The sequence below is a fragment of the Centruroides sculpturatus genome, unplaced genomic scaffold (genome assembly GCF_000671375.1).
Source record: "Centruroides sculpturatus isolate CEXI.00-Female unplaced genomic scaffold, Cexi_2.0 scaffold755, whole genome shotgun sequence".
Taxonomy (NCBI): Eukaryota; Metazoa; Arthropoda; class Arachnida; order Scorpiones; family Buthidae; genus Centruroides; species Centruroides sculpturatus.
Genome location: NW_019384882.1, coordinates 27,336 through 52,715, shown reverse-complemented (window position 1 = coordinate 52,715; position 25,380 = coordinate 27,336). Strand labels below are relative to the sequence as shown.

The following is a 25,380-nucleotide window of genomic DNA, read 5'->3' as shown; positions in this document are numbered from 1 at the left end:
ATGATGTGGTATATCGACCGTTGTGACCGAAAGGACAGTCGACAGACTAATCCCGGAAGTTTTAATTTGTCGCGAGGCTCGTACGAGAGAAGTCGAAGCCAATAACGATCCCCGACTAAAGCCGTCTACTTAAAGAAGTTCGATTAAACTCGGAAGCGTCACGATCTCCTCCCGACAGGAAACTTTACTTTTTCTTCGCAACTTTCTCCATTAAGGAAAGCTTAAATCGGGGGAGGGTGGAGGAAGCATTACCGAAACGATTCGAGTGTTAATTCCCTCGTTGTAACGCAGCCGGAGGGGATGAGTTGCAAGAATCTAAAAATGGAAATGGAGTCGTTGGTGCGTATCCGGGCCAAGCGGTCAAGATCGGAAAATAGCGGCTAATGCGGTAATTGGAGGCAGTCGTCCGACCAGTCTCACCCTTATTAACGAAGCGATTGTTGCATTCTTCTGTTGTTCTTTCCCGGTCCGAACCCTCGACACTAACGACAACTTTCCATTCGGAAAGAACAGCATCTTCTCTAACCCGTTCTGTGAGAAATTATCCTCTCGACCCTTTCGCCCGCCAAATTATCCGAAAATTATTCAATATTCGAGCGTACATACATGCTCCTACCCCGATAAGTAGGCAGACACGTGTATGTACTGTACATTAACGTAACCTACGTCCTCGAGCCAAGTTTCCCAACTAGTGGCTCGCGAATTCTTTTTAATTAAAGGACATCTATACTTAGATTCCAAAGGGGATTTGCCAAGTAACAAGTTGGGAAACACTTTCATAATACTACCGAAACAAATCAACTTATATATTTAACACAATCGACATACTCAAATTCTTCAATGTACACACGAGAAAAGAGAAGTCGGGGTGTGCATTATATATAAAATTCCACTCAAATCAGTTCATGATGCCACTTAACCTGTAAATTCTTCAGATTTCTTCCATCTTATCAAATTCACAGGGTTATTTTTCCAATTTCTTACTTGGATAATCAATTTTTGGTAAGAAAATTGCTTCAAAACTAAGTGAAAAAAACAGAGAACTACAGGAAAAAAAATACTTTTTATTCTTTGGAATATTAATTAACATTTGGATTTTTGGAAAGTGTAAATATAGCATTTATAAAAAAAAAGGGGGAATATAAAGTACACTGAACACAAACTCTACAATATTTTAAATAATAATAATAATAATAATAATATTAAATCTTATATAATTATCACATCTGCAGCTTCTTCTGTACATATCCTTTAAGTTTTTAAGCTTGTTTTCCATATCCAAAACCGAGGGTGGTGTTCTGAAGATTGTTCAAAAAGTCCCTGCAACGATAAATTAATTGCTTAACATTATGATGCACTTGTGAATTATTAAGTACAGAGTGATAGAAAAGAAAATATTCAGGAACACTAATAAATTTGGATCCAAAACGTAGGAAAAGGGGTCGAGAGGATAAGCTCCTGTACACCTTGCGATCACCCTGCTTGATTCTGTAGAAACTTTCCACAGAGTGAATTAATAAAGCAGAAATGGTCAAAAATTAATAAAATACAGTATTAATTTGTACTTATTCAAGTGTGTAACCTTTTAAGATAATAAAATTTTAGGGGTTAGAAGTCTTTAAAGTATCACCTTATTCTTATATAAGTAAAGATCTGGACAGTTTCAAGCCGCCGAAAAAGGTTTGTTTATGAAAATAGATCTTGAAATCTAACTTGGAAATTTGAGGTTATTGTTCTGTTCACTGTGTAATGATTATTATTTAGTATGCTCGCGTATTTATATCAATAATGTGTTTAGTTTATGCGATAGAAGAAGAAAACAGTCTTCGGAAAATTTGTTTTGAAATTCCTACCCACTCAAGAAAGTCCCCGGAAGCATATATATCGCTTATACACGACATAATAAATTATGGTTGATAAATAAAAGATGTGTGACTTCTGAACTGTACGTTGACTAGTCTCTGGATGTATTACTTGTAAGCTAGAGATCCGAATCTTCTATCAGGATGTGGATCTCTGGCTTACAAGTAATACGTCCTGCAGATCTGTAGAGGATGAAGATACTCATTTCTAGGAAAAGTCCTGTATTGCTAATCAATCAAAAGTTTCAGAAGTTAGATACCCGGATGACCAGATCTTAGCAGCTAGATCTTACAGATGCGGACTGATGGAAACTGCGGTATTTAATTAAGAAAAACTTTTGTTGAACGAGTGGTGCAACATCTGTTACTATTTTCACACTAAAAGTATGAATTATTTCTTTAAAATTCTAATAAAACTTATAAATTGTAAATTAGATTACATTATAAATTATACTTTATATAAATTTAACCTTCATACTGTAATGATTATTCTATGTTATGGTGGGTGCGGCAAGTAACAATTCCTGAATAACCGACACTGTAAAATATTGGGAAAGCTTTCAAATGGAGAAATAACTCAAAATGCGGACACATTAAGAAAATTTCCCATGGTAAATACAGTTTTATTCTTCAAACTTGTGCAATTTTATATTTAAAAGACTCGGGCACTGACCAAATTTCAGAAAGAAACTGCATGTGTGCCCTTCTCTTGATCTATTCTATAACAAATTTTGATAATTAATAATTAGAAAAAATACCCTTCTGTCAAATTTACGAGATATCCAAAACTCAGAATTCTGTACTTTTCCCAATGAAAATTTTAGTTTTGCATAAATATCGGTTACGCAACTTCCAAACGCACCCATTAAAGTTACATGTGACAAATAAAATTTATATGTTTATATGTATGCGCACAGTCTTTTTAATCTCCTAAACACTTAGGAATTTGCACCTGCACCTGCAGTCTCCAAAGAGAATACAATTAATCTTTAATGCAAAAGTCAGATGCAAGTTTGAATCTTGTAATGGAGCGATTGTATTAAAGATTTATGCAATCTTTATAGAAAGTGGTTGAAAGCAGTAAAGAATATTTAAAAGGAAAAAAATATTTAATGTTTGCCCTTGACAAAGTCAATTTAAGAAATGGAAAAAAGTTAAAGAAAGAGGCAGACACAGATGCAATGTATTATTAAGCGGTAAAGATATTTTAGTAACGGTAAATTGAATGACGAATAAATTGCTCCAGGTTATGTAGAGTTAAATAATATATTTACAAAACCATTTTACTGGTAATAAAATGGGATTCTTACAGTTTAGAGAGCACTCTGTACTCTGACAAAGTAATGATTCCGCAAAGAAATAAGTATATAAATCTTGTCTAATGTTACAAATGAAAGTTTTAAATAAATGAAACTTTCATCTGTCTAAACTGACATCATATGCAACAGTCATAATTTAGTTAATTAACTGAAATTTTTGTTTTTGATTGAGAAATTAAAATTTGCTTTAAACAAGCTTTAACTGAAGAACCTGTGTACTTTGAGAGTTAGCAGATACTTGAGTTGATTTCAGTACAGTTAGGTGGTAGTTAAAGATGCGAATCCTGCTGAAATTAACCTGAAGTTTCAAGCACACAGTGGATGACCAATGTTTGCATGAGATGACAGGCAGGTTGCTCACATTGATGAATTGATTTGCGAGAATCAAGATGAAGAGATTTTGGGCATTTCACTGAAAAGAGTACATCAAATTATACGGAATATTCTGCAATACAGAAAAATTTGCTTGTATTGGATCAGCAAAAAAGAAATTTTTCAAAAACTTTGGGCTCACCATGAAACAGAAGGTGTTGCCTTTCTTCATAGAATTATGAGCAGTGATTAATACCACACAGATCACTATGACCCTGAGATAAAACATCAGTCTGTGGAGTACAGAGATAAGGATTTGCCTGAACTGAAAAAATTCAAAGCAGTTCCCTTAGTGGGTAAAGTCATAATTTCTGTTTTCCAGGACATCATTCATCTTGACTTCTTGGACCATAGTGAGACTAACTCAGAACAATATATCATCATCTTAAGAATTCATAAGTGACAGCCGTGTAGGTTTGTTTTGAAAATTCTGTCATGATATTGCTTGATCTCACATGAGCAAGCAAACCCACACAATGATAGAGAAGCTTTGATTCAATAACATTTTACAGCCCTGACTTTGTGGCTTGAGATTTTTTCTTCTTCCCAAAGCTCAAGGAACATCAGAAGGGCACACATTTCTCTTCAGATGCAAAAGTACAGAAATGGTTGGACATGAAGTCTTTTGACTTCTACAGAAACGAGTTTGCACAACTCGTCGCAAATTGGCATAAGTGTGTTGCTGTAAATGGGAACTATGTAAAAAAGTGCTTAATCAATAGAGACAGAACATTTTCAGCCATCTATTCACATTTATATTTCTGAAATATGTCTATTAATAAAAAAGTTATGACTGTGAAAACGTTATTTTTCAATATACCCTTGTATTTGTCAGTCCCTCTCCAAAATGAATCAGTACCGAAGAGAAATAGGTCACATCATTCTACTTTTAAGCCTGTACACTCTGGGTAATCTGCCATTCCTCAGTGCAAGAAACGGCTTGATTAGTGAGTCTAGCATACTAAGAGAGAATATTGGTTTTTCTTACATAACTTTTTAAATTACATAACTTGTTCTAAAATGTTTGATTAATTTTGTTATAGTCACACCGTAAATCTATCAATCTGATGAACCATATCAATTATAATTATTAAATTTGCCATAATTATGGCAAATTAATTTTTTTACAGATATGGACTCCTTGCACCAGGAATATCTTTGGTAACGTTGGCACTAATATCAAATTGATACTTTTAAACAATTTCAACCATTTATAACCAAACTTTAAGCAGAATTATAAATTTTAATTAAAATTTCTCATTACTTAAACTTTAATTGTGCATGGGAAAAGATTACATGAAAAATACAAACAAAATAATTTAGATACTTGTTAGGTTGTTGCTGGTATTCAAGATAAAATGTCTGGTGTTTATAGTGGTATTATTTTGTAATTTTTATAGTCTGAGCTTAATCTGTATTGTTTATTCAAATTTGTGTATCTACATTTATGGGGATACAAGATTGAATCTAATTCAGTTAGATCTACATGTTTTAATACATGTGATAAATTAAAAGCATAAAGTCTATAATTACCCAAGCCCCGCATTCTTCCTCTCGGCTTCGTTCTCTGTCTGCTGGCGGAACTCCTTCGTCGACTCCTCTATCATCCTGGTTATGTTTGCCAGTTGACGGTCGATGGGACTGACTGCATTCGAGTTCTTATGAGATTCGGCTTTGTCTTTCTTGTAATTCTTCTGCAGCTGCACCGTCACTTCCATCAACTCTTCAAGTGACATCTATTTAAGAAATATTTATTAATATAAAAAATATTTCTATTGTCAAAATTCAGTTCAAAATTGAACTAAACAGTTTATTTTTCTTGAAATATAATTTAATAAATTGCAAACGTAAAGAATCATACTGCTACTAACATTTCTGTATGTTTTCAATGTATACAACACATTTCTTTTTACAGAAGCATTCATTCACATTGATTTATGTATTGAAATAATAAATGAAATTAATTATTTTAAAACTAATTTTTCAGTGTAAAAACATCAGATCGGCAAAAAAAAAACTCTTAACGACAATTTAAAAACTTACCTCTTTCTTTAATCTGCTACTCGAAGGTTTCAGATGTGACGCTTCAAAACTTTTAATGAATTCTTTAGCTGCTTGAAACGTCACCAGACTATAACTAAAATGCAAAAAATTTGTGTGTTAAGAATGAAACGAGGGAAAATTTCTTATCCGACATCCAATAACAAATTTATTTACATCTGTACCTTAATTTTGAATTAGCCGACAACTGCCATGAGAAATTCTGTATATAATATAAATTACTTTCTAAATATTGAGGTCTAGACTGCACCAGTACTGTGACTAAAATGGGGATAAGATCGTCTGATGTTAAGCACGGAATATCTGAAAACAAACAAAATATTACTTTAAACCTAAAACTTTTGAGTTTAAATAGAACAAATCCTAAAATATAAACAGTAATTATTTATAATAAGGAGGATGATAAGCTAAGCTAATTTATGTAATTGCATATACCCACCACTAAATCCGGGGAGAGGAGCGACTGAATTTTTTACATCTTCCGTTAACATTTCCTGTAAGAATATACACTCATATTAAACAACCGAGAAAGAATTAATTAATTTCTTAATGCTGGTTATATACGAGAAAATATTTTGAGGAAAATTTATGTTTCGAGGATATTACTATTTGTGTGTGAATCCAAATCAATATAGGGGAAATACGGACAAAATGACATAGGCAACATAATTCGAATTTGGCAGTCTCAAGCTCGCAACTGACCATGACACAACGTTATCCGAGCGGCTCTTCCGTTATCCGTTATCTCTAACCTGTCAAAATGTGAACGCACTCCTCTCATACGCCCGGGTGTTATGGCCGACAACAACAAATGATACGTTATGAGTTTTTTTCCTCGCAACTAGTTTTTTTGTATAGATGGTAATTTTTTCACTATTTTATCTATTTGTGTAACATTTATTTCAACCCTCAAGAATTTGTTGTTGCACTTAAATAACTTTTTCCATTAAAAATAACATCTTTGTATTTATTTTATAATTTTGTTTTTTTATAACGTTATATGGACAAAACGACATACATAGGCAACGGACATAATGACATACCTGTCATTTAGTCCATAAGAGCTTAGTCAAGGAACTTACCTTAATCTCTTAACGTTTTATTAATTATCAAAAATGTCTTCCAAACAAAGTCTTTCATTATTGTTTAAAAGAAATTTTAGTATAAAACTTTATTTCCTTTCTTACATATTATTTACAAACTTATTATCTTTCACATAACAAAAAACTTGCAACGAATCACGTGACTCGACAAACCTCTTTAGTTTTAACTTCTACTCCTAATATGAAGGCAATTAAATCAAAAAAATGTGTCCAAAGCTCCGCCAGAGAAAAGGAAACGAAATATTACTAAAAAGTTACTTGAAGAAGAAAATTTTCCTCATAACTCTCGTGATGATGAAGAAGACTGTCCACGCATATATTGCAATGATCTTTTTTCCCGATCTAAGCCTGGAGGAGACTGGTTACGGTGCTTAAATTGTTTCTGTTGGGCTCATGCTTCTTGCGCTGACGTTTCTAAAAGAACCAAGCGTTTCATTTGTGAACTTTGTCAGTAATTTTATAGTTTTTACACGTATGTCATTTTGTCCTTACGTAATATGTCATTTTGTCCATAGTGGATGATCTCGATTAAACTAACAATATTTTTTTTCCTATTATTTTAATATTGTAAATGTTTAGTATATTTCATAGGTAAAAAACCAAAGATGATTGGTGTAGAATATGACAGTGCTGTGGTTTACCAATAAAGAGTTATGAACCTAAAATAAAACCGTATGTCATTTTGTCCGTATTTCCCCTACATTTATTATAATGCTAGCAGCTTCCATCCTAACTGTAAATGGTACCCAACTTGTGTGTTTTGGCTTTTTTTGTAACATAATGTATCCCCTTTGGCCACAATGTGTATAAAGTCAGAATGATCCTGAATGGACATCCAATGAATTGATGTATAATTGGTAAAACCAAAACCGCCACTCCCACTTGTGCATGAAAACTTTCTTATAGACATGTAATATAATGGAATATTTCAAATTAAATGATATTTTTGTGGGTCACTGGACCAGATTAGGGCTTTGAATTCCTTTGTATGCTTATCTTGAATTACCTGAACTAAAATATATGCAAAATCCTATTCTCTTGGCTGGGGACTAGACTAGACTTCAAATTATACAATATTTCGAATTATCTGATATCAAAATAATGAGGTTTTACTGTATATAAGATTGTACGTTAATTTGATTTTTCTAAATATTAACATGTCAAATATTGCACTAAAAATTTTCTGTATTAGATTGATGGAATAAGGCAGTACAACATGCAACCAACTGACAAGAAGGATGACTTCCAAAAGGACTTTCCCAAATAGAAATTATCTGTAGAATCAAATAAGTAAAAGAAACCTGGAAAATTCCATGACCCAGTCCAATGGTCGATTGTGAACCTAGAACCAACTACTAGTGTCCAGTGGTTTTATCTGCTTGGACACCAGTGGGCAATCTCTGAGTCGGACTCAAGTTAAAAGTTCGAATATCAAAATTTGAAAAGGTGGGCCACAAAGTAAAATTATCAAATTCTTAATCGCACAATTATTTTTGAAGACAAGAATTCAGAATCTTGAGTAGCAGCAACAGAAAATTATTATTATTATTATTTTTTGTCATTGAAACCTTCCTCAATATATTTTCCATACTTCCAAATTTGTTTTTTTTTTTTATCAATCTCAGATGATAGGAACATAAACATTCTTTTGACAAGTGAATTTCTCTTACCAGTGTCGACTTCAGGCATCTTAACTTCTGCGCAGGATTATTTTTTGCATTCAGATTTGCCAGTTCGACTAACTAAAAACAAATAAGAAGAAATATGATTTTGTTACTCGATTATTCAAAAATTTATTTAATTATTTGTTTGATACATCATTAATTTTTTAAAAATATACATCAAAATAAGATTTAAAAAACATTACACATAATGACAACGTTTCTTATTTCATTATAAAGACTATAATTAGTGGAAATTCTGGTTTTATTCATTCTGCCATCAAAAAATGCATTAAAAACAAAAACATGTATATCTTGAAGGCCAGAAAATGATTAAAACAATTAAGAAGTACTTTAAACATTAAGACTAATATTGTGTTACCCAGCCATGTGCTATTATGTTCTGTTCTGTTTTTACTGAACAAAACTTGTCAAACAGTAAACAAATGCATTTGAATAATTACAATATTCTACTTAGGAATACATTTCTGACTTTTTATAAAAGATTCTGTTTTAACAAGTTAAAAACCTGATAGATTAATATATATTTATACATTGAATAATCATATGAAAAGTATATGAGGTGTTTGGCAAAGCCACCAGTTGGCAGTGTCCAACTGACTCATCTTGCATCACTAATTCCCAAGTGTAGTGTTAGTTTGTCTTCATCATTTAAATTAACTGTCATGTTAATCAGAAATGACCTATGCTACAGAACAGATTTCTTGTAGTAAAAAGTTACAAAAAGGAGAATTACAGAAATTTAAAGTGGTGGTTTATGAGAAAATATCCCAAATTAGCCATCTACAAATGTTTATGTTAACAAAGGGCATTACTACGACCTATGGTGTTCTTGCCTAAATCCACAAATTAGGCCAAAACCTGGCCCCAAACTATCCCTAACTATCAAACTAATATATATATTAGTTTGATATTTTTCTTGGTACAAAATTAACAAAAACATATATATTCAGTTTTCCCATAGGATTCTCCATACTGCGTAAAGTTGCTATGTTGTTTGAATTAAATACCAGTTCAGAGGACACAACTGATGTTCAAGCTGGATAACACAGCAGTTTTAAACAGTATAGAGTTTCAATAGGAATGTCATTATTAAGCGGAGCAAAGTGTAGCTCTCTTAGCAATGACTTTGATGTTTATGTGACAGTTAACTCCTCCAAAATCATTTAACAATTTAAATTATTTTTTGCAAACAAATAGAATCCATCTCGGTCTAGGTCATAATGCAAAACAATATTTTAAAATTCAAACCTGCAACCAGAAATAAAGTCATAGTTAAGTCTACAGGTGAAGTTGGTGCCAAAGCATGTGCTCATCAAACTTCAATTTTTTTGATTACATTGAAATACATTGCTTTCTCTCAGGGTATTTTTTTTCCAATTATAATAGACTAATTATCTAAAACTTTGCTGATTTATATTTTGTAATATACTAAACATCCTAGAAACTTTCTAAATTAAAATTAGGCTAAATTATTTTGGAAAGAAGGCTAAATTTTAATTGATATCTTACCCAGGGTACCCCTTGATTTTGAGTACAGTAATACCTCGACTTATGTTACCCCGACTTACGCGAACCCGGAGTTATGCGATTTTCAAATCTCGATGATTCATCTTTTGTTTGAGCACCACGCAACTCGATTACTCATTCCCCCCACACTATTGTTCAGCTTACATGTTCGAATGTGTCGCGCAGAATCGACTTATAGCTACAATTTATTTTGTGTTATTTATTTTTGTGTTTGTTATATCTATGGAGACTTGAGAGACTCTATGTGGTGATTTCTTGCAACCGTGAACAAATCATAAGGCGAGATAAGATTAACGAGAACATTTATTAGCTTACATACACCCGACTTGGATTTTACACAAATTGTGAAATTATACCCCGACTTACATGAATTCGACTTACGCAGTTATCGCTTGGTCTCACCTATCGCGTAAGTTCGGTGTATACTGTATTAAATTTATTGCCACTAAAGTTAAATGATATGAAATTTAATTTTTAAGCTAGAATATTTCATTTTTTCACAATTCTCACATATTAGAGTTGTTAAACCATTACTCTTATCTGCTTGTTTTCTAATTTTCCTTTTTATATACATTTACAGTAGTTACTGAAAAGACCAAACAAACTTCAAATTGCTTATACACCTATCTGCATACCCTATAAACAACAGTGTAGTGTGTAACTACATATTCTAATGTTGCAACGAGTGAGATATCTGACCCAAACAGGAAGATCTAATAAGTTACTATGGGAAACTTTATATATACTCTCTTATTAATTTTTCTTGGTATCTTACCATGAAAATAAATTAATGAAACTTTGCAGACATATAGATCAGACATTGTACTCTCAGACAGTACAGTCGACCCCCCTATAACACGGGTTCATATAGTTCGGATTCCAATATGACGGTGAAAAAATTGCAAAAGTATTCGTACAAACACGCTAAAAAACTCGTATAATTCAGTAAAATGTCATCACCGACTCATTTTGCGATAGAATTGGTCGAATCTAGACCAATAGCGGATATTATACAAACCGTTGAGTTTAAACAAGCAGCAAACCTACTAAAAACCATTTATTATTTAACGTCCATAAAATTATATTTATATTAATGATGTCTCCAAAGTTCAGTGAATTTTTCGCAAAACAAATAATTTATCAAGAAGCACGTGAGCGCCATTTGACAACAAGCTCCACGATGAAAACAAGCTTAAGCAATGGCGTCGTCGAACGGTGCACACTCGGTAAGTAATCCTACAATTTTTTTGTTTATAGCATAGTTTATATGGATTATTCCCAAAAAATTATATGTATTTTGGAAATGTTGAGTCGAATTAGTCTAGAATTGATTAATTTTATGGAAGAAACAGCCATAGTCCGTAAACTGCATACATGCCAAGCTGTGATTGGCTCATGTATTCAAGGACTCTTAGAACATCAATTTCATAAAGAACGGAATGTATCTACTGTGTTATAGGGGGGTCGACTGTATATTTTTCAGCTTGTAACAGGCTTCACAAGGGAACACAAAAATTCAAAGAATTCTTATTTTGGTTGTTTCACATAAAAAACATGCATTTAAAAATCCATTAAAAAAAATGAATATGGCCCTTACATAGTTGTATCACATAGTTTGTATTTGATCAACATCAGAAAAGGATTTTCCGAGATATCTGGAAAAGTTTTTGAATTTTTGCACCACAGCATGCACAAAGCTAAAATTTGACTTGAGGTAACTTCGGGCTAGGGCTGATCTACCAAAATTCTGGTCTGATTCTGGATTTAGACAGGAACACCACAGGCTGTAGAAAAGCCCTTTTTTTAATAAGTTGCAATTCATGGGACCTGTATAAGACCAAAAATACAAATGGTTATGAATGAAGTTATCTGAAGAAAGATCAAGACATTTGAATATCACTAGAAGAAGTCCCACAAAATTTTTAAAGCATTTATCTTGAGAGAATGGATGATCTTACAATTCACAGCCATGGCATTACAAAGTCTGACTTGAAATGTCACCAAACTCCTTGCAAATCCTCTTTTCATTTCATTACCAATATATCTGAGATGTGGTAAAGTAGTAATGCTTGCTTTTTTTTGTAGAAAAGTTTATGTACATAAACGTTACAATACTTGAAAATTATTTAAAGCTTCCTGCTTATAATTGAATATGCAAAAGAAAAACTGTCAAATGTTACTAAAGTAGTCAAATGTTGAAATAAAAGATACTGACATTCATATAAAATAGCTAGTATGATTGACTTCCTGAACAGAGCAATTCTCTCACTGTGAAGAAGAAAATGGTTTGAAAAATCATGGAAAAAATAGATCAGTCCTAATTTGTCCTTTCGTGAGAGGAGAGGAACAGAATCTTGTTGAAGATTAAAGAAAATGTGTTGGAATGTTGAGAAGATTACATAGAAAAATAAGTCAGTAAGGTCAACTGATATAAATTTTATTTTCTTACTTGAAATACAAAATGTTCACAAAAAATCTCTCTGCAGTAGGTACTGTAGGTTATACTAAACTAAGAAACTGTGTTTATGCAAACAATGCATTAAACCATTTATACATGACTGTAGAATAGCTGAGCAGACAAAATGCTACTTGGTGTACAAGCATCACCTGAAACCAATCAACAAGCTGAAAGGAACAACCACAACCTACAATATCTCTGCAGAGAGCTATTTTAAATACTCTAGTTTTCCAAAAAAATAGGAAGCATTATGTTTGCATCATACCCTTTATATCAATCAATCAATCAGGGTGATATACATCTATCAATATCTGAGTGTCAAAAATAGGTAATTCTAATGACATTAAAGTGCAACATAAACCAATTGTTTCTATGTCTTTAATGGGAATTAGTGGATCTAGTTTGTCATTATCTCCAAAGAGTACAAACAGCATTGTACTATTTATAAAATATACATATATATATTCAAAACAAAATTAACAGTAAAGTACATTCTGTTTTGTATTCTAGTCTCTTCTACAACTTGTTTTGCAAGTGAAAACTAAAATTTGCTGCAAATAATATTAATTTTATAAAAAAACTTTGAAAAATTTTGATGAAAATTGCTCTAATATCATTTCCAATTTGATCAAATGTAAATTTGAAAACAATTATCTAATAATTAAAGAAATTTTTTTAAACATATTTACGGCATTTGGAGTCTGACAGCAGAATTCTGGCTTAACTCCCAGCTGATCCGCAGACAGATTTGAAGAATATAACTGTTGTAATTTAGTAGATAGCAAACGATCTTCCAAGGAACATTTCTGTTTTATAATTGGGAATAATTTGTGATGAACGGCTTCTAAAACATAACTGAAAAGAAAAATTAGTTTTGAATATTTTAAAAATTACTAAATATTGTTATTAAAACTCAAACACATGATTAAATTATGGGAAATATCAGTATACATAGGTAATTAGACTGTATAAATCTACTGTGTTTCATATATACTGTATATGTAGAATTGATGCAAAAGTTTCTAGAATTCTCTTGAGTTTTATTGTACAATATTTATTCCAAAAACAAAAAAATAGTTTATTCAAGAAATAATTGCCATTACATTCGGGCACCTTTTTTCATCAATTGGACAAGTCATGGACTCTTGCTGAATAAAACTCTGGCTGTTTTGACTTAAACTCTACAAGTTTGATTGTCAACAGCCAACTGCTTTCCATCCAAGAAGTGCTACATGGAGTGGAAGATACAGTAGTCAGAAGATGGTGTAATGTTTGGGTTATACGGGAGGGAGGGAATCTCCCAGCAGAGATCAAGCAACATTTACAGGGTCAATCTTGACACATGGTCTTGCGTTTTCATGAAGAAAGCATACAATACTCATCTGTGGTCATTTAATGTGAATAGCTAGCTAGCTAGCTAGCTAGCAAACATGCAAGGAATTTTCCCCCCGTTTTTGTTTTTACTTTTTTGGATTCAGGAGTTTCAAAACAAAGATTTGCAAAATATCTAGAGGGTCAAATTTGACATGATTCCAACACATTCCCTTCTTATGTATACTTAATAGCTGGGAAAGTAAAATGTCAATTCACAGATCTGAAATTTACTGGTTAGGATTCATTATCGAACAAAAAAGTTACTCTCTATCAGTAACCAACATAAAGATATTAAAGATTCTACCATGTCCAAGAAAGTTTTCTTGGTCCTAACTATCATTAAGCCATTTCAAATTATGCAGAAATAAAGGCTCTCTTGAATGGATGTTTTAGAGAAAATCAGAAATGGATCTGGACATCAATGTCAACAGATTTTTGAAGAATTAAAATCTATTTTTAAAACCAAACCGATTTTAAGTATGTGCAATCCCCAATTACCCACTTATTTATTCACTGATGCCAGTGGACAAAGGATAGAAAACATTCAAAAACAAAATCATCCAACTAAGAGACTATTTCCCATGTCATATTTTCCTACAGCACTAAGACACTATGAGAAAAATTACATTGTAAGCAAAAGAGAATGCCTAGCCATAGTATCATCAATAGATAAATTCCATATCTATCTTCCAAATATTCCTCTTACAATTCATACAGATCATCAGGCATTAAATGGTTGAACAACATTAAAAATCAATCAATCTGGTAGATTATTTAGGTGGTGACTAAAACTCATTATGTGTCAGTATGAAGTAAAGTATGAGAATAGTAATTAGAACATTTGAAGCTATGTCAAAAAATGCTATAATCCACTTAGTCACTACTGAGGAAATTATTTCCAGTCAAGACCTTATTTAATTTGTCTAGATTCTTTAGACATCAAAATAATCTAATCTGTACAGAGTTTTATGTAAAAGGTCATACTGCCTAACTTTCAATATAGGATGCTGGCAGGCAGTCCATGATCAACATGGTCATCCCAGATTTACTCAAATGCTAAATTTGATCAGCTCAAATGCATTTGGTCAGCACTATTACTGACCAAATGTAATTAAATGATACCATCACATTCATTAAGCATTGTGATTTCCGTAAAAAAACCTAAATTTTATAACCATAAAAAATTTGGCCTGTGAAGGGATATACTGCCAGCTAAATCCCATTTGACATGATATCATTGGATAAAATGTGTGGAATTCAGAGGGCATGTTTATATGAAAAATTACCTGCATGTCCTAGAAAATTACAAGATATGCATGACATTGATTAACACATATAAACTGTTTAGGTTTATCAGGCTGTAGCACTTTTCCTAAACATTGCATCACTATCAGAACCTCATCTTCTTTATCAAAATTTCACAGATATCTAGAGAAAAAAAGGCATAAAACATCTTATTACAACTTAAAGACCTCAACATAATGGACTGGTTGAGAGACTAAATGCCATTCTCATTTCCAGGGCTAAATTTGCAGTGAATTCCACATGGACATACATACATTTAAGAAATATACTGAAAAAACTATAATCAAACTCCACACACTATTACTGGATTCTCCCCAATCTATCTGATGTATGGTGATGTTCCAGAATCATCTAAACTATCCTACTTAATTCACAGCTACCAAGTAAACATACTTCAACAACTTTAAAACACAGCAAAAAATTTAATAACTATAACATTTTTGATTGTTTTGAGTGGGAATTGTTCTATCAACTTCAGGGACAGCAACTCTCCTTTGGTGGCGTGGAAGTCCTTTTTTGAATACCCAATAAGCGAATAACTTGTAACTTCACAACAAATGTGGCATAAACCATTTAGTTTTTTACTTTATTTTTGTATTTATTGTAGTTGCATATATTTATGTTTAGTATTGATTTTACTTTATTTGTTATCTTATTATTTTTAATTAGTTTATAGTTGTGCATTCTTTTTATGATTGGTTAATGATCCTATAGCAACTATCCTACTTTGCAAGAAAAATAGCTGTAGAGAAGACTGTGGTAGCATATGAAAAAAATTGAATCATATATAAACAGCACCAACCTCCTAATTTTAAGGTAAAGTACTTTTGGAGAACTTATCATCCTGACCTAGGCAAACTTGCTCTGAAATATCATGGTCTTTTGAAATCTTAACTTATTTCCCACATAACAGAAATAAACAGACCAGTTCATACTGTGAACATAGACAAAATTATCCCATACTTTAGTCATAAACATTTCAAGATCATGATAGATAAAATTCAATCCAGAACAATCGAATCAAAATTCAATCCATTGCAGCAACCCATACGCTTGATGATCTTGCCTTATAGTTGGGGGATGCATCATATTTATTACATTTGTTTTATATTACTTTCTGTTTTGGTAATTTTGTTCTTAAAGTACTGCATATAACTGCAACCAAAAGTTATACATATAAGCAATCTGAGTATTCAAGATTTATTTCTTGTATCATCATACATTACATAACTACTAAGTAGTATTTTAAAGCTGTTTCTTTTTCAGAATATTTTACTAAAAGTCTGAAATCAAAACAAAAATTCCTTTCAAAACATATTCTCTTTATACAAATTTCCTTGAGATACCTTCACAGAGCATATGGAAATTCAATGTGTCAATAGGAAATGGTTAGATGTAGATATAACTAAGATGTTGGCTTATCATTCCGGAGGTTCCAGGACTGAATCTGGAAAATACAGAATTTTTCCATGAATGGTCTGTCCTGAAGATGTTGGGTCCTGTCCTTCACCACCTGGCCACTCCTATTTTGAACCCGGCCAAACCAGTAAACAGGAAAAGAAAAATCACAACCCAGTGACCACAGAGAATAATGAGTAAATAAAAAATCTTGATAAGAGATAAGAAATCTCTGGAATTGTACAGAAAATCCCTCCAATTGCAAATTTTTCAAACATTTGATCCTTGATAAATATTCAAATGTTTACATTGAATCAAATGAAATAAATGAGAAGTCAAACAAAACATTTGATGTATAAAACTGCAAAATTGTTTATCTGTTATGGTGTTCATCATTTGTAATAATTAATCTAACCTTGTTTTTCCCATTACCTATATATTTACTATAGCAATCGTACAGTAAAGTAAAGCTTATTAAAGTCAATATTTTATTATAATCTATCATCATATTTAAAATCTGGTTAATTTTATTACTAATAACTTCTGATTTCTTACTTTTCAATAGCACTATTAATTTCAATTGAGAGAAATTCATTATCTTGCAAAACTGGAGTATGAACACTGGTGAAAAGCTAGAATGAAAACAAAAATTAAAATTAAACAAAATTAATATTATATATTTTCAAAACATATAATATTTTGTCAGACAGTCTGCTAAATTATCAGGCTAGATTAAGTTAATAATTAGATAAAAATTAATTTGTCGAGAAATAGGCAGTTAAACTGCCATCTCATGATATTTTAATATTTATAATAAATTAATTGTTAATTTAAAATTTCTAGAAGGAAACAAATCAGTTTGGAGCAGAACTCGAACCCACAACTTCCATAATAAAACTGTACTTAATTAGATTTCAGTAATTGATAAGAAGAAACTCCAACTTCCCGCAACTAATCATAGCCCAATAATTTGGCAGATCTGATTTTAATCAAAAATCGGGCTTATTGAGCTGTTGTTTATGTAAATAATTTTGTGTAAATTTAATGTATTTTTTTAATATTTATTAATAAACTCTTAATGTCAGAAGATATGGTTTATACCAAAGTTACTTAGACATATAATGCAATATAAGTATGTAAAAATACATCCACTTATCCCTATTCAAAAAATTATAGTTTTTACTTCCCCAATTAGTTATTAAGTTATAAAATTTATTAACAGACCAATCGCTAGATTGATTATATGCAACAAAAGCATTATTAATGCTTAGAAATGCAATCTTTTGGGTATGAATTAATATTTTCATCTTCACAAGCTGCAGTTTGCTCTTAATAAAACACTTGATTGTTTTTACACGTGCATTAGTAGTAATAGAGAAAAATTGACATTGGATTCGTTAATCTGATAATGTCAAATCATATTTTTGAAGTTATTGATCCAAATTAGAAAACTGCTGCCTTTGAACTCTGTTTTTGAAAATGAAGATGACAAATAATTTCATTAGAAAATCATGTGAATAATTGTTGTTAAATAAAATTTAACAGTAAAATCTGACATTTCAACTAAGTAAGAATTACAAATATTAGACTTTCATAAAATCTCCTGATTAAATAAAGTTCTATTGCACTTTCTTTGACTGTTCATTAGAAAAATATAACTTAAAATTAATTGATAAGAAACTAAAATTACTTGTTAAAGAAACCAAAAATATCAAGAATGTTTTTAGTCTACCATTTGTTGAAGGTCAGTGGTGAACACCACAAAATGACAATGAAGTGGAGAAAATTTACCCCGACCAGAAGGGCTTGGCAGTGACATCTGGCTATCCCAGATTCGATCTTCTACAGTCACATTCTTCACTTTTGTTGGGCATAGTTAGCCAAAGCTGGTAGAATAGTAGGCTAAAAACATTCCTAATAAATTCTTATTTTTGGTTTCCTTAACAAGTTTTAATTTTAATATGGTGCCAATTTCATTCAGTTCCAAAATAGACCGATGTTACATGTTTATTTAGACCAATAATTGGATTCCAACATTAAAAAATTTCTATAATACAAGGTTTATGTAATCAATAATACTATATATTAATTTGATAAAAAATACCTGAAATCCCCATTTGATAATCTCTTGTAATTTTAAACTAGTATTGTGAAGATATTCTGGTAAAATCATGTAATTATTGATAAACTGTTGTAATTCTTTATCTAATTTAATCATTGGCTCAGTATGTTGAGGGAAACTTTGAAGAAACTTCTTGCAACTGTTTAAAGCAAAAATAACCTTTTTAGGAAATTAGTAATGAAAGTAAAAATAATAAATAAACTAAAACATTAAATATATTACTAGTAATAAAAATTAACAATTTTTAACTCTTAAGAGAATGACACATGCAGAACAGCAACAAAAAGCAGAAATTGCTAACACTTTGCCAAGTAGCACAGAATGAACATACATATGGCCAGTTAATTTTTTTCACACAGCTCCTACATCAACCATTGTTTTTGTTTTAAAGCTAGAAGAAGAAACTATAAGAGTTTCTCCTTCTAGCTTTGAGTTGAGTGGGAATTGTGAATGAGTGCATTATCTTACAACTTTCTCCTCCAAGTTATTTTCCAGAGGAAGAAGAAACTATAAGAGTTTCTCCTTCCTCTGGAAAATAACTTGGAGGAGAAAGTTGTAAGATAATGCACTCATTCACAATTCCCACTCAACTCAAACATAGCTTAAATAAAAAAAAGTTTCAAAAGAAGTCTTATTTGAATCTAATTGAGAATATGTGAAAAATGTTTCTAGATATATATATATGTGTGTGTGTGTGTGTGTGTGTGTGTGTGTGAGATCCGGACTTTTAGTAACGAAAATCACGCTCTTTTATTAACTAAAAGTTTAATTAATTCACTTTCGTTTATGTAACAAATTAGAAAAAAAAAAACAATCTTAGCCGGAAATGTGTAAACCTTCCTGTCATAACTATCAACATCTATTGTTCTCTGCAGAACTTGCAGCTCATCTTGCAGAAAAGTTTATAGTTAACATCTAATTTTCGTCATTTGTTTTAGGTCCCTGGGGCACCTATAACGTTTAGCTCATGAACATCCGATCACGTAGTGGAAATTCCCCACAAAAAGCTATAAAAAGACAGTTCTTACCCCCTTTCGGGGGAGTCTCTTAACAAACGCCAGACCGACGACATTGCGCTGATTCTCCGAACCTGCCGAATTCCGATCTACGAATGTCAATAATACATCATTGCCAAAGTCGCAAACTTTTTAAATTTGTGCTCTTTTGGGGAAAAGACACCTTTAATAGGACAATTAAGTGCCTCCATGGATTTAATCAACAAAGGAACTCTACAAAGAGGTATGAAAAGCGGGAAAACTCTCTCTCAAGATATTAAGCGATTTAGAAACGCAATTTGTGTAGTCTTTTGGTCCATTTGGCTTATTTTAATAAATTGTTGTTATATTTGTTATAAAGGGTAGACTCCTTTACTCGATTACGCCCTTCATCTTATCATCGACCCCGAAAATTCTTTCCCTTCACTCGCCTGACTTGTCATCCTGACTAGTGACGCAAACTGGGAGACCTCTGACCTCCCCTGTGGTTCACATATTGGTGTCACGAAAGTGGGGTTTTGAATCTAACACTCCCTAGCATCTCGCATATATATACAAATAAAAAGCAGTATTTCTGTGCAGAACTGAAATCAGAAACTGTGAAGTGTAGGGAGAGTGTATCAGAAGTGACTACAGAAACTTGTTACTTCAATGAAGCATCACATACCTGATGCTATCAGACCAAATGAGAAGTTAACTGGTTGCAGAAATTAAATTAACTATCAAATGTTATGGAATTCCATAAACATTATGGAAACCTTTCATTTTTTACAATTCTACATATTTCATGTTTTGATATTAAAACTGATTTAATTTATTGCAAAAAATTATATTCATAGTGCACTTGTAATGATAAAATAAATCTTAGTATTTGTTGTTCTGAAATTTTCTGAAAATGCTTAATTTCCTTGATTTTTTTGGACATATCTTATTATATAAGCTTACGATTTGTTTTGAGAACAATAACGAATCACTATTATTCTTTTTGTTTCACTTATGAGAGTATCAGCTTATGTTAAAGAAGTTACTTCATAAATAAAAGCTGTTTTTAATTTGCTATTATAGCAATGAAATCAAAATATGATATGTATTTAAATACATTAATTATCTAATATTTTCCTAGCAACTTTATTATTGTCCCTAGCATCAATTGACATTGTAGAGCCACGGTGCATGGCACATAAGAAAGTAGCTGTGGTCTGTAGTTTAGCAAAAACACAGAAGCCAACAGTTGATATCACTATCATAGATGATGTCAAAATTGGTCATCTACTGCAACACTGCTGTACATCTCAAATGTACTTAGAAACACTCAGAGTAATGACATCAATGGTGGAAACTGCATGGCTGATGTTATCCCTTGGTTCCTTTTTTTTTGTGTATGAAGTTGCACAATATGGAGCACAAATGTTCACTCAATATATTCCATTACACTGATGCAGTTTGCTCATTCCATGAGATACACTAGGGTTAGAGACTTGACCAGGATGTCTAGTCTCAAGTTATGTGAATATTAACATGAACATATTGAGATCATCATATGGTATCAACTCATTCAGTAAATGGTCTCATTAAACGTGACATGATGTTCTCAATATGTTCATGTTGCTACTCACATAACTCAATACAATGCATCCTGAAGTACTTCATTTATTTGTTATAGTTACAGACAATCAAAAATTGTTTGAATAACTTTGAATCTAAAGAATTCAGAAATCAAAATGAATATTTAAAATATATACTTACTCTGAAATGAAATTATTCTGAGAAGCAAAATCCACAGTGCTTTTATTCTTGAAAAGAAAAAAAACATTATTAGTTTTTAATTTTTACATTATATATGTGTGTGTATATATATATATTAATCTTACTTAAAATAAATGCTAAATTATTTCAAATTCAAAATATATTTTTAAATTATGAAGACAAATGTTATATTTTAGGATGTACAGGAAGTACTCTAAGAGATACTTAAAGTTGTTTATGTTTGAGTTAGTTGCTGTTCTATGCTTATTAGCACTTCAACAAATTTGACCTTTTAGTTTTGATACAACAATGACACAAATCATCCCAAAGTTTAATCATAGTAAATAGCAATTCCTTGAACTATTAGCAGTTTTGTCTTTCTTATGATAATTAGGGAGTGACAATAGTATTGAAAAGTTTTGTCTGTAAAAACACATCTTTAAATAGCTCACAAACTAAACATACAAGCAAACAATATAAAATTCAGCTTGCCATATTATAAACATAAAAGGTAATTTTGACAATCCACTATTACTTCTTTTATGAAAATGTAATGCAATAAAACACATTAAATGAAAACATGTACATTTAAATTGAGTAAAATATTTCCTCTGAACCTGTTAATCTTTAAATAGGCAATTGATTAGAATTGACTGTTTGTTGAATATGTCAAAAGCTGTGACTTACAAGACAGTATAGAATTCTAAATTACAATATATTGTATATTTGAACTTTGTTTCTGTAACAAATTGTCAGTTGTCATAAAAATTATGAAATTGGAAAAGACATTTCATATAGCAAATGTAATGATAAATACAATTTCAAAAAAGTTTATGAAAAAATTTAATACAAGAATTGATAATTATTCAATTGTATAAAGATTTTATTCAATACCATTCCCCATCTTTGGAATACCAGAATAAAGAATATATATATGTGCCAAGGTAGATGTGATAGATGGCTGATGTCATAGTGATAGTTATTGGCACTGAGTCATCTTCAGTCAGCACCACAAGTATAGTTATACATAAAGTAATAAGTTCTGGAAGTGAGGATCAGACAAAGGTCTGGGTAGTGCAACTGCATGGTAGGCAGAAGTTGTTGGTTCAAATTCTGCTTCAAGTCAATTCTTTTTTCCAGAACATTCTATATTAATTATTAAAATATAATTTAATTATAATTATTAAATTTAGCAAGAGATGGCACTTAACATCTATCTGTAATGTCAAATTAATAATTATTTAGTTAATAATAGTAATATAGCCCAATATAATTTGGCAATCATTTAGCTTAAAATTTCATTTGTCAACAACATACTAAAAGAAATTTTTCAATTTAGAATTAAACTGAAATTCAGTTTCTGTCAATCTTTGTCTACATTAATTGACAAAAAAAAAATGTATTTTAGGACCCAAATAATGTCCATCCCCAAATAGATAATTTGTAATTTAAATTGTCAAATTATCCTTTCACTTAATTATATGACTCCATAGTTTATGACTAACTAAAAGGAGTCGAAAAGAGGCTTTATTTTGAATTAACATTTTTGGAATCTGTAATTCTTAATTCAAGATCCATTAATCTAAATCCAAACATTAGTGTTTGGATCAGTTACATTCTAACAGACTGAACAAACTAACATTAAAATATAATATGAAGATGAAGCTGTAGATTCTGAAAATGTTAATCTGAGATAAAGCCTTTTACCATTAAATTATATAATGTCTTCTCTCATTTTATAACAAAATATCTGATAATAAAATTCTCAGCAGCATAATACAAATCTTACATACTACAGTTGTCACATATTTTGTTATTTAACAATACTTTCAACTGTTTAAATCACATTTTACATATTGGTAATGTAAGTGTCATGTTAAAATAGTACTTACAAGTAGAATTTTTCTTTTTACAAATTATATAAATTTAAATTAATTTTTAAAATATAGTTTTAATTTTTAACTAGGTTGTGTATTTTTTGTTACTTTTCTGCTAGAAATTCCTTATTATTTAAAGAAAACTAATTTTGTTTATATAATTAAATATTTAATAAATTTAGTTATATAAATCTTATTATAACCATTTACAGTTACTGACAGCAGTGACTAGGAACAACACCTATGCCTATATTATATGTTGTAAAGTGATAGCTGGCTAAGTGCCATAGTTGAAGAGTACATAGGCTGTGGGCATAGGAGTTGCCCCCAGTCACCGTTGTCAGTAATTGTTAATAGTTATATCAAGATTAAAATATGTCCAGAAAAAAAGAATCGCTCAGAGGTCTGATTGGTTTAACTGAGTAACATACTGCACAGTAAGCAGAGGTTGAAGGTTCAAATCCAGCTTTGGGCAGCTTTTTGTGAAATTAGCCGACTGTGGTAGAAATATCAGGACAATTGAGTGGTCTTTACTGTCATGTGGGAGTGGAAAAGACTCACTGAGGCAGGCTTTCCATTGTAACCTGTTTAATAAATATAAAAATTTCCTTACTACAAATCCTATAAAAGGCATAACACCTCTCCAAAAGGTGGGAATCAAGTCCAAATGTTCAAGTTCAAAAATCTTAGTACAAAAGTCTAAATGTTCTGATTGTTGTTTTTCTTCGTGGTGTGAAGAGTGAAAGCTGCAGTGACAAACAAACCCGTTTATTTATACTAAGTCTTACAATCTAGTGTCTTGTCTTCTGGTGGCTCTGGAATGTTAAGTTGTTGGTCCCGGGGCAGTCAGTCGATGCTTTGATGGTTTGGGAGGTTGTGACGAGGCCCCGGGGCACACAGCACAACTTGTAGAGATGTCTTCTTGCAACAAGGTGTACCTGGGCGATCTTGATGGCACAGGAGAGCAAAGACAAGTCTCCATATGTTGAACAAGCTCACGTGTGAGAACGGCTGGATCACAAAAATCCAGGCGAAGAGCACTACAAACCAAGAACGTCATGTCCTTGATTTGTGTGGTTTTATCAATTTTTTCCTTAAAGCCGCCTTTTCATTGGTCTCTACCCATCACCTGGTGACAATTTGAAATCGATTTGAGGGAGAAGTCAGTTTTGCAAATACGACTCCTCTCCAGCCGCGTTTCCCCCTTGCCTTTAGTCTTTTCTGTTGTTTTAATAAAAACTTTCATTGTTCAATCAGGACATTTAATTCTCCCTACTCATGTCTGAAAATGGAGCTCTTTATTTCTCGATAGAGTGGTCACCTTCAGACCTTCAAAGCGGCTTCCGTCTGGTACCTCACATTTTCTTCCAGACTGTTCTATATTATTTAATATATATTAAATTATTATAATTATTAATTTCGTTAAGAGATGGAACCTAATGCTACCTCTAGTGCTAAATTACTCCTTAATTTTTAATTATTAATAGTAGCAAAACTAGCCCGATTAATTATGGCAATAATTTGGTTTAGTATCAATACATCAGACTTTGAGATGTTTATATATATAAATCATATAATGTATAACTTACCTTTTTGCAGTATCTAGGATCTAAAGGCTTATCAATCAGTAAAATACGGAACCTTTTATATTCCTGTAATAAAAAAAGGAAAAGTTATTTTAATACACACAAATGATAGGAACTTTTTAAAATACAACACATAGTTACTCTCAATTCAACAGACACTAATCCTAAGTCTATGATGGCATTATCCATTTCAATCAAAAACATAAAAGGGTCTACAAATTAAGATAGATAGCCCTTTAGATAAAAGATATCATCTGCTTCCAAAAGCAGATGATATCTTTTATCTAAAGGGCTTCTTGAATTCAAAAATATGTAAGAAGGAACTGAAACTGTTTCTATACATCAGGGGTGGGCAAGCAAGAGTTCAGTGGGAGCCAAAGTGTAGGATTTGCAAAATGCATGGGAGCCGCATTTCTGTACTTTTTTACTCTGTACTGCAGTTCTGTACCGCGATTTTATTATATAATATAAATATTATATAAAACAAATATTGAATTTTTTTAATAAACATATTTTTACAAAATTGTGAAAATAAAATTGTAAAAATAATAATAAAAAGCAGAAATTAACACTTTCAGCAAGAGCTGCAT

General features: G+C 31.5%; 1 protein-coding gene across 1 annotated transcript; it reads right to left on the bottom strand.

Annotated features, from left to right (window-relative positions):
• Positions 1–1,033: 1,033 nt before the first annotated feature.
• On the bottom strand, positions 1,034–24,979 carry LOC111631042 (ankyrin repeat domain-containing protein 27-like). Its single transcript, XM_023375233.1, has 12 exons — positions 24,932–24,979; positions 24,794–24,856; positions 21,328–21,374; positions 18,569–18,725; positions 17,020–17,096; positions 13,077–13,242; positions 8,388–8,459; positions 6,054–6,108; positions 5,779–5,917; positions 5,597–5,690; positions 5,087–5,289; positions 1,034–1,320 (listed from the first exon to the last, which is right to left on the bottom strand). Exons 1-12 carry the CDS (start codon positions 24,977–24,979, stop codon positions 1,260–1,262), a joined length of 1,182 nt encoding a protein of 393 aa, XP_023231001.1. The 3' UTR covers positions 1,034–1,259.
• Positions 24,980–25,380: the final 401 nt, after the last annotated feature.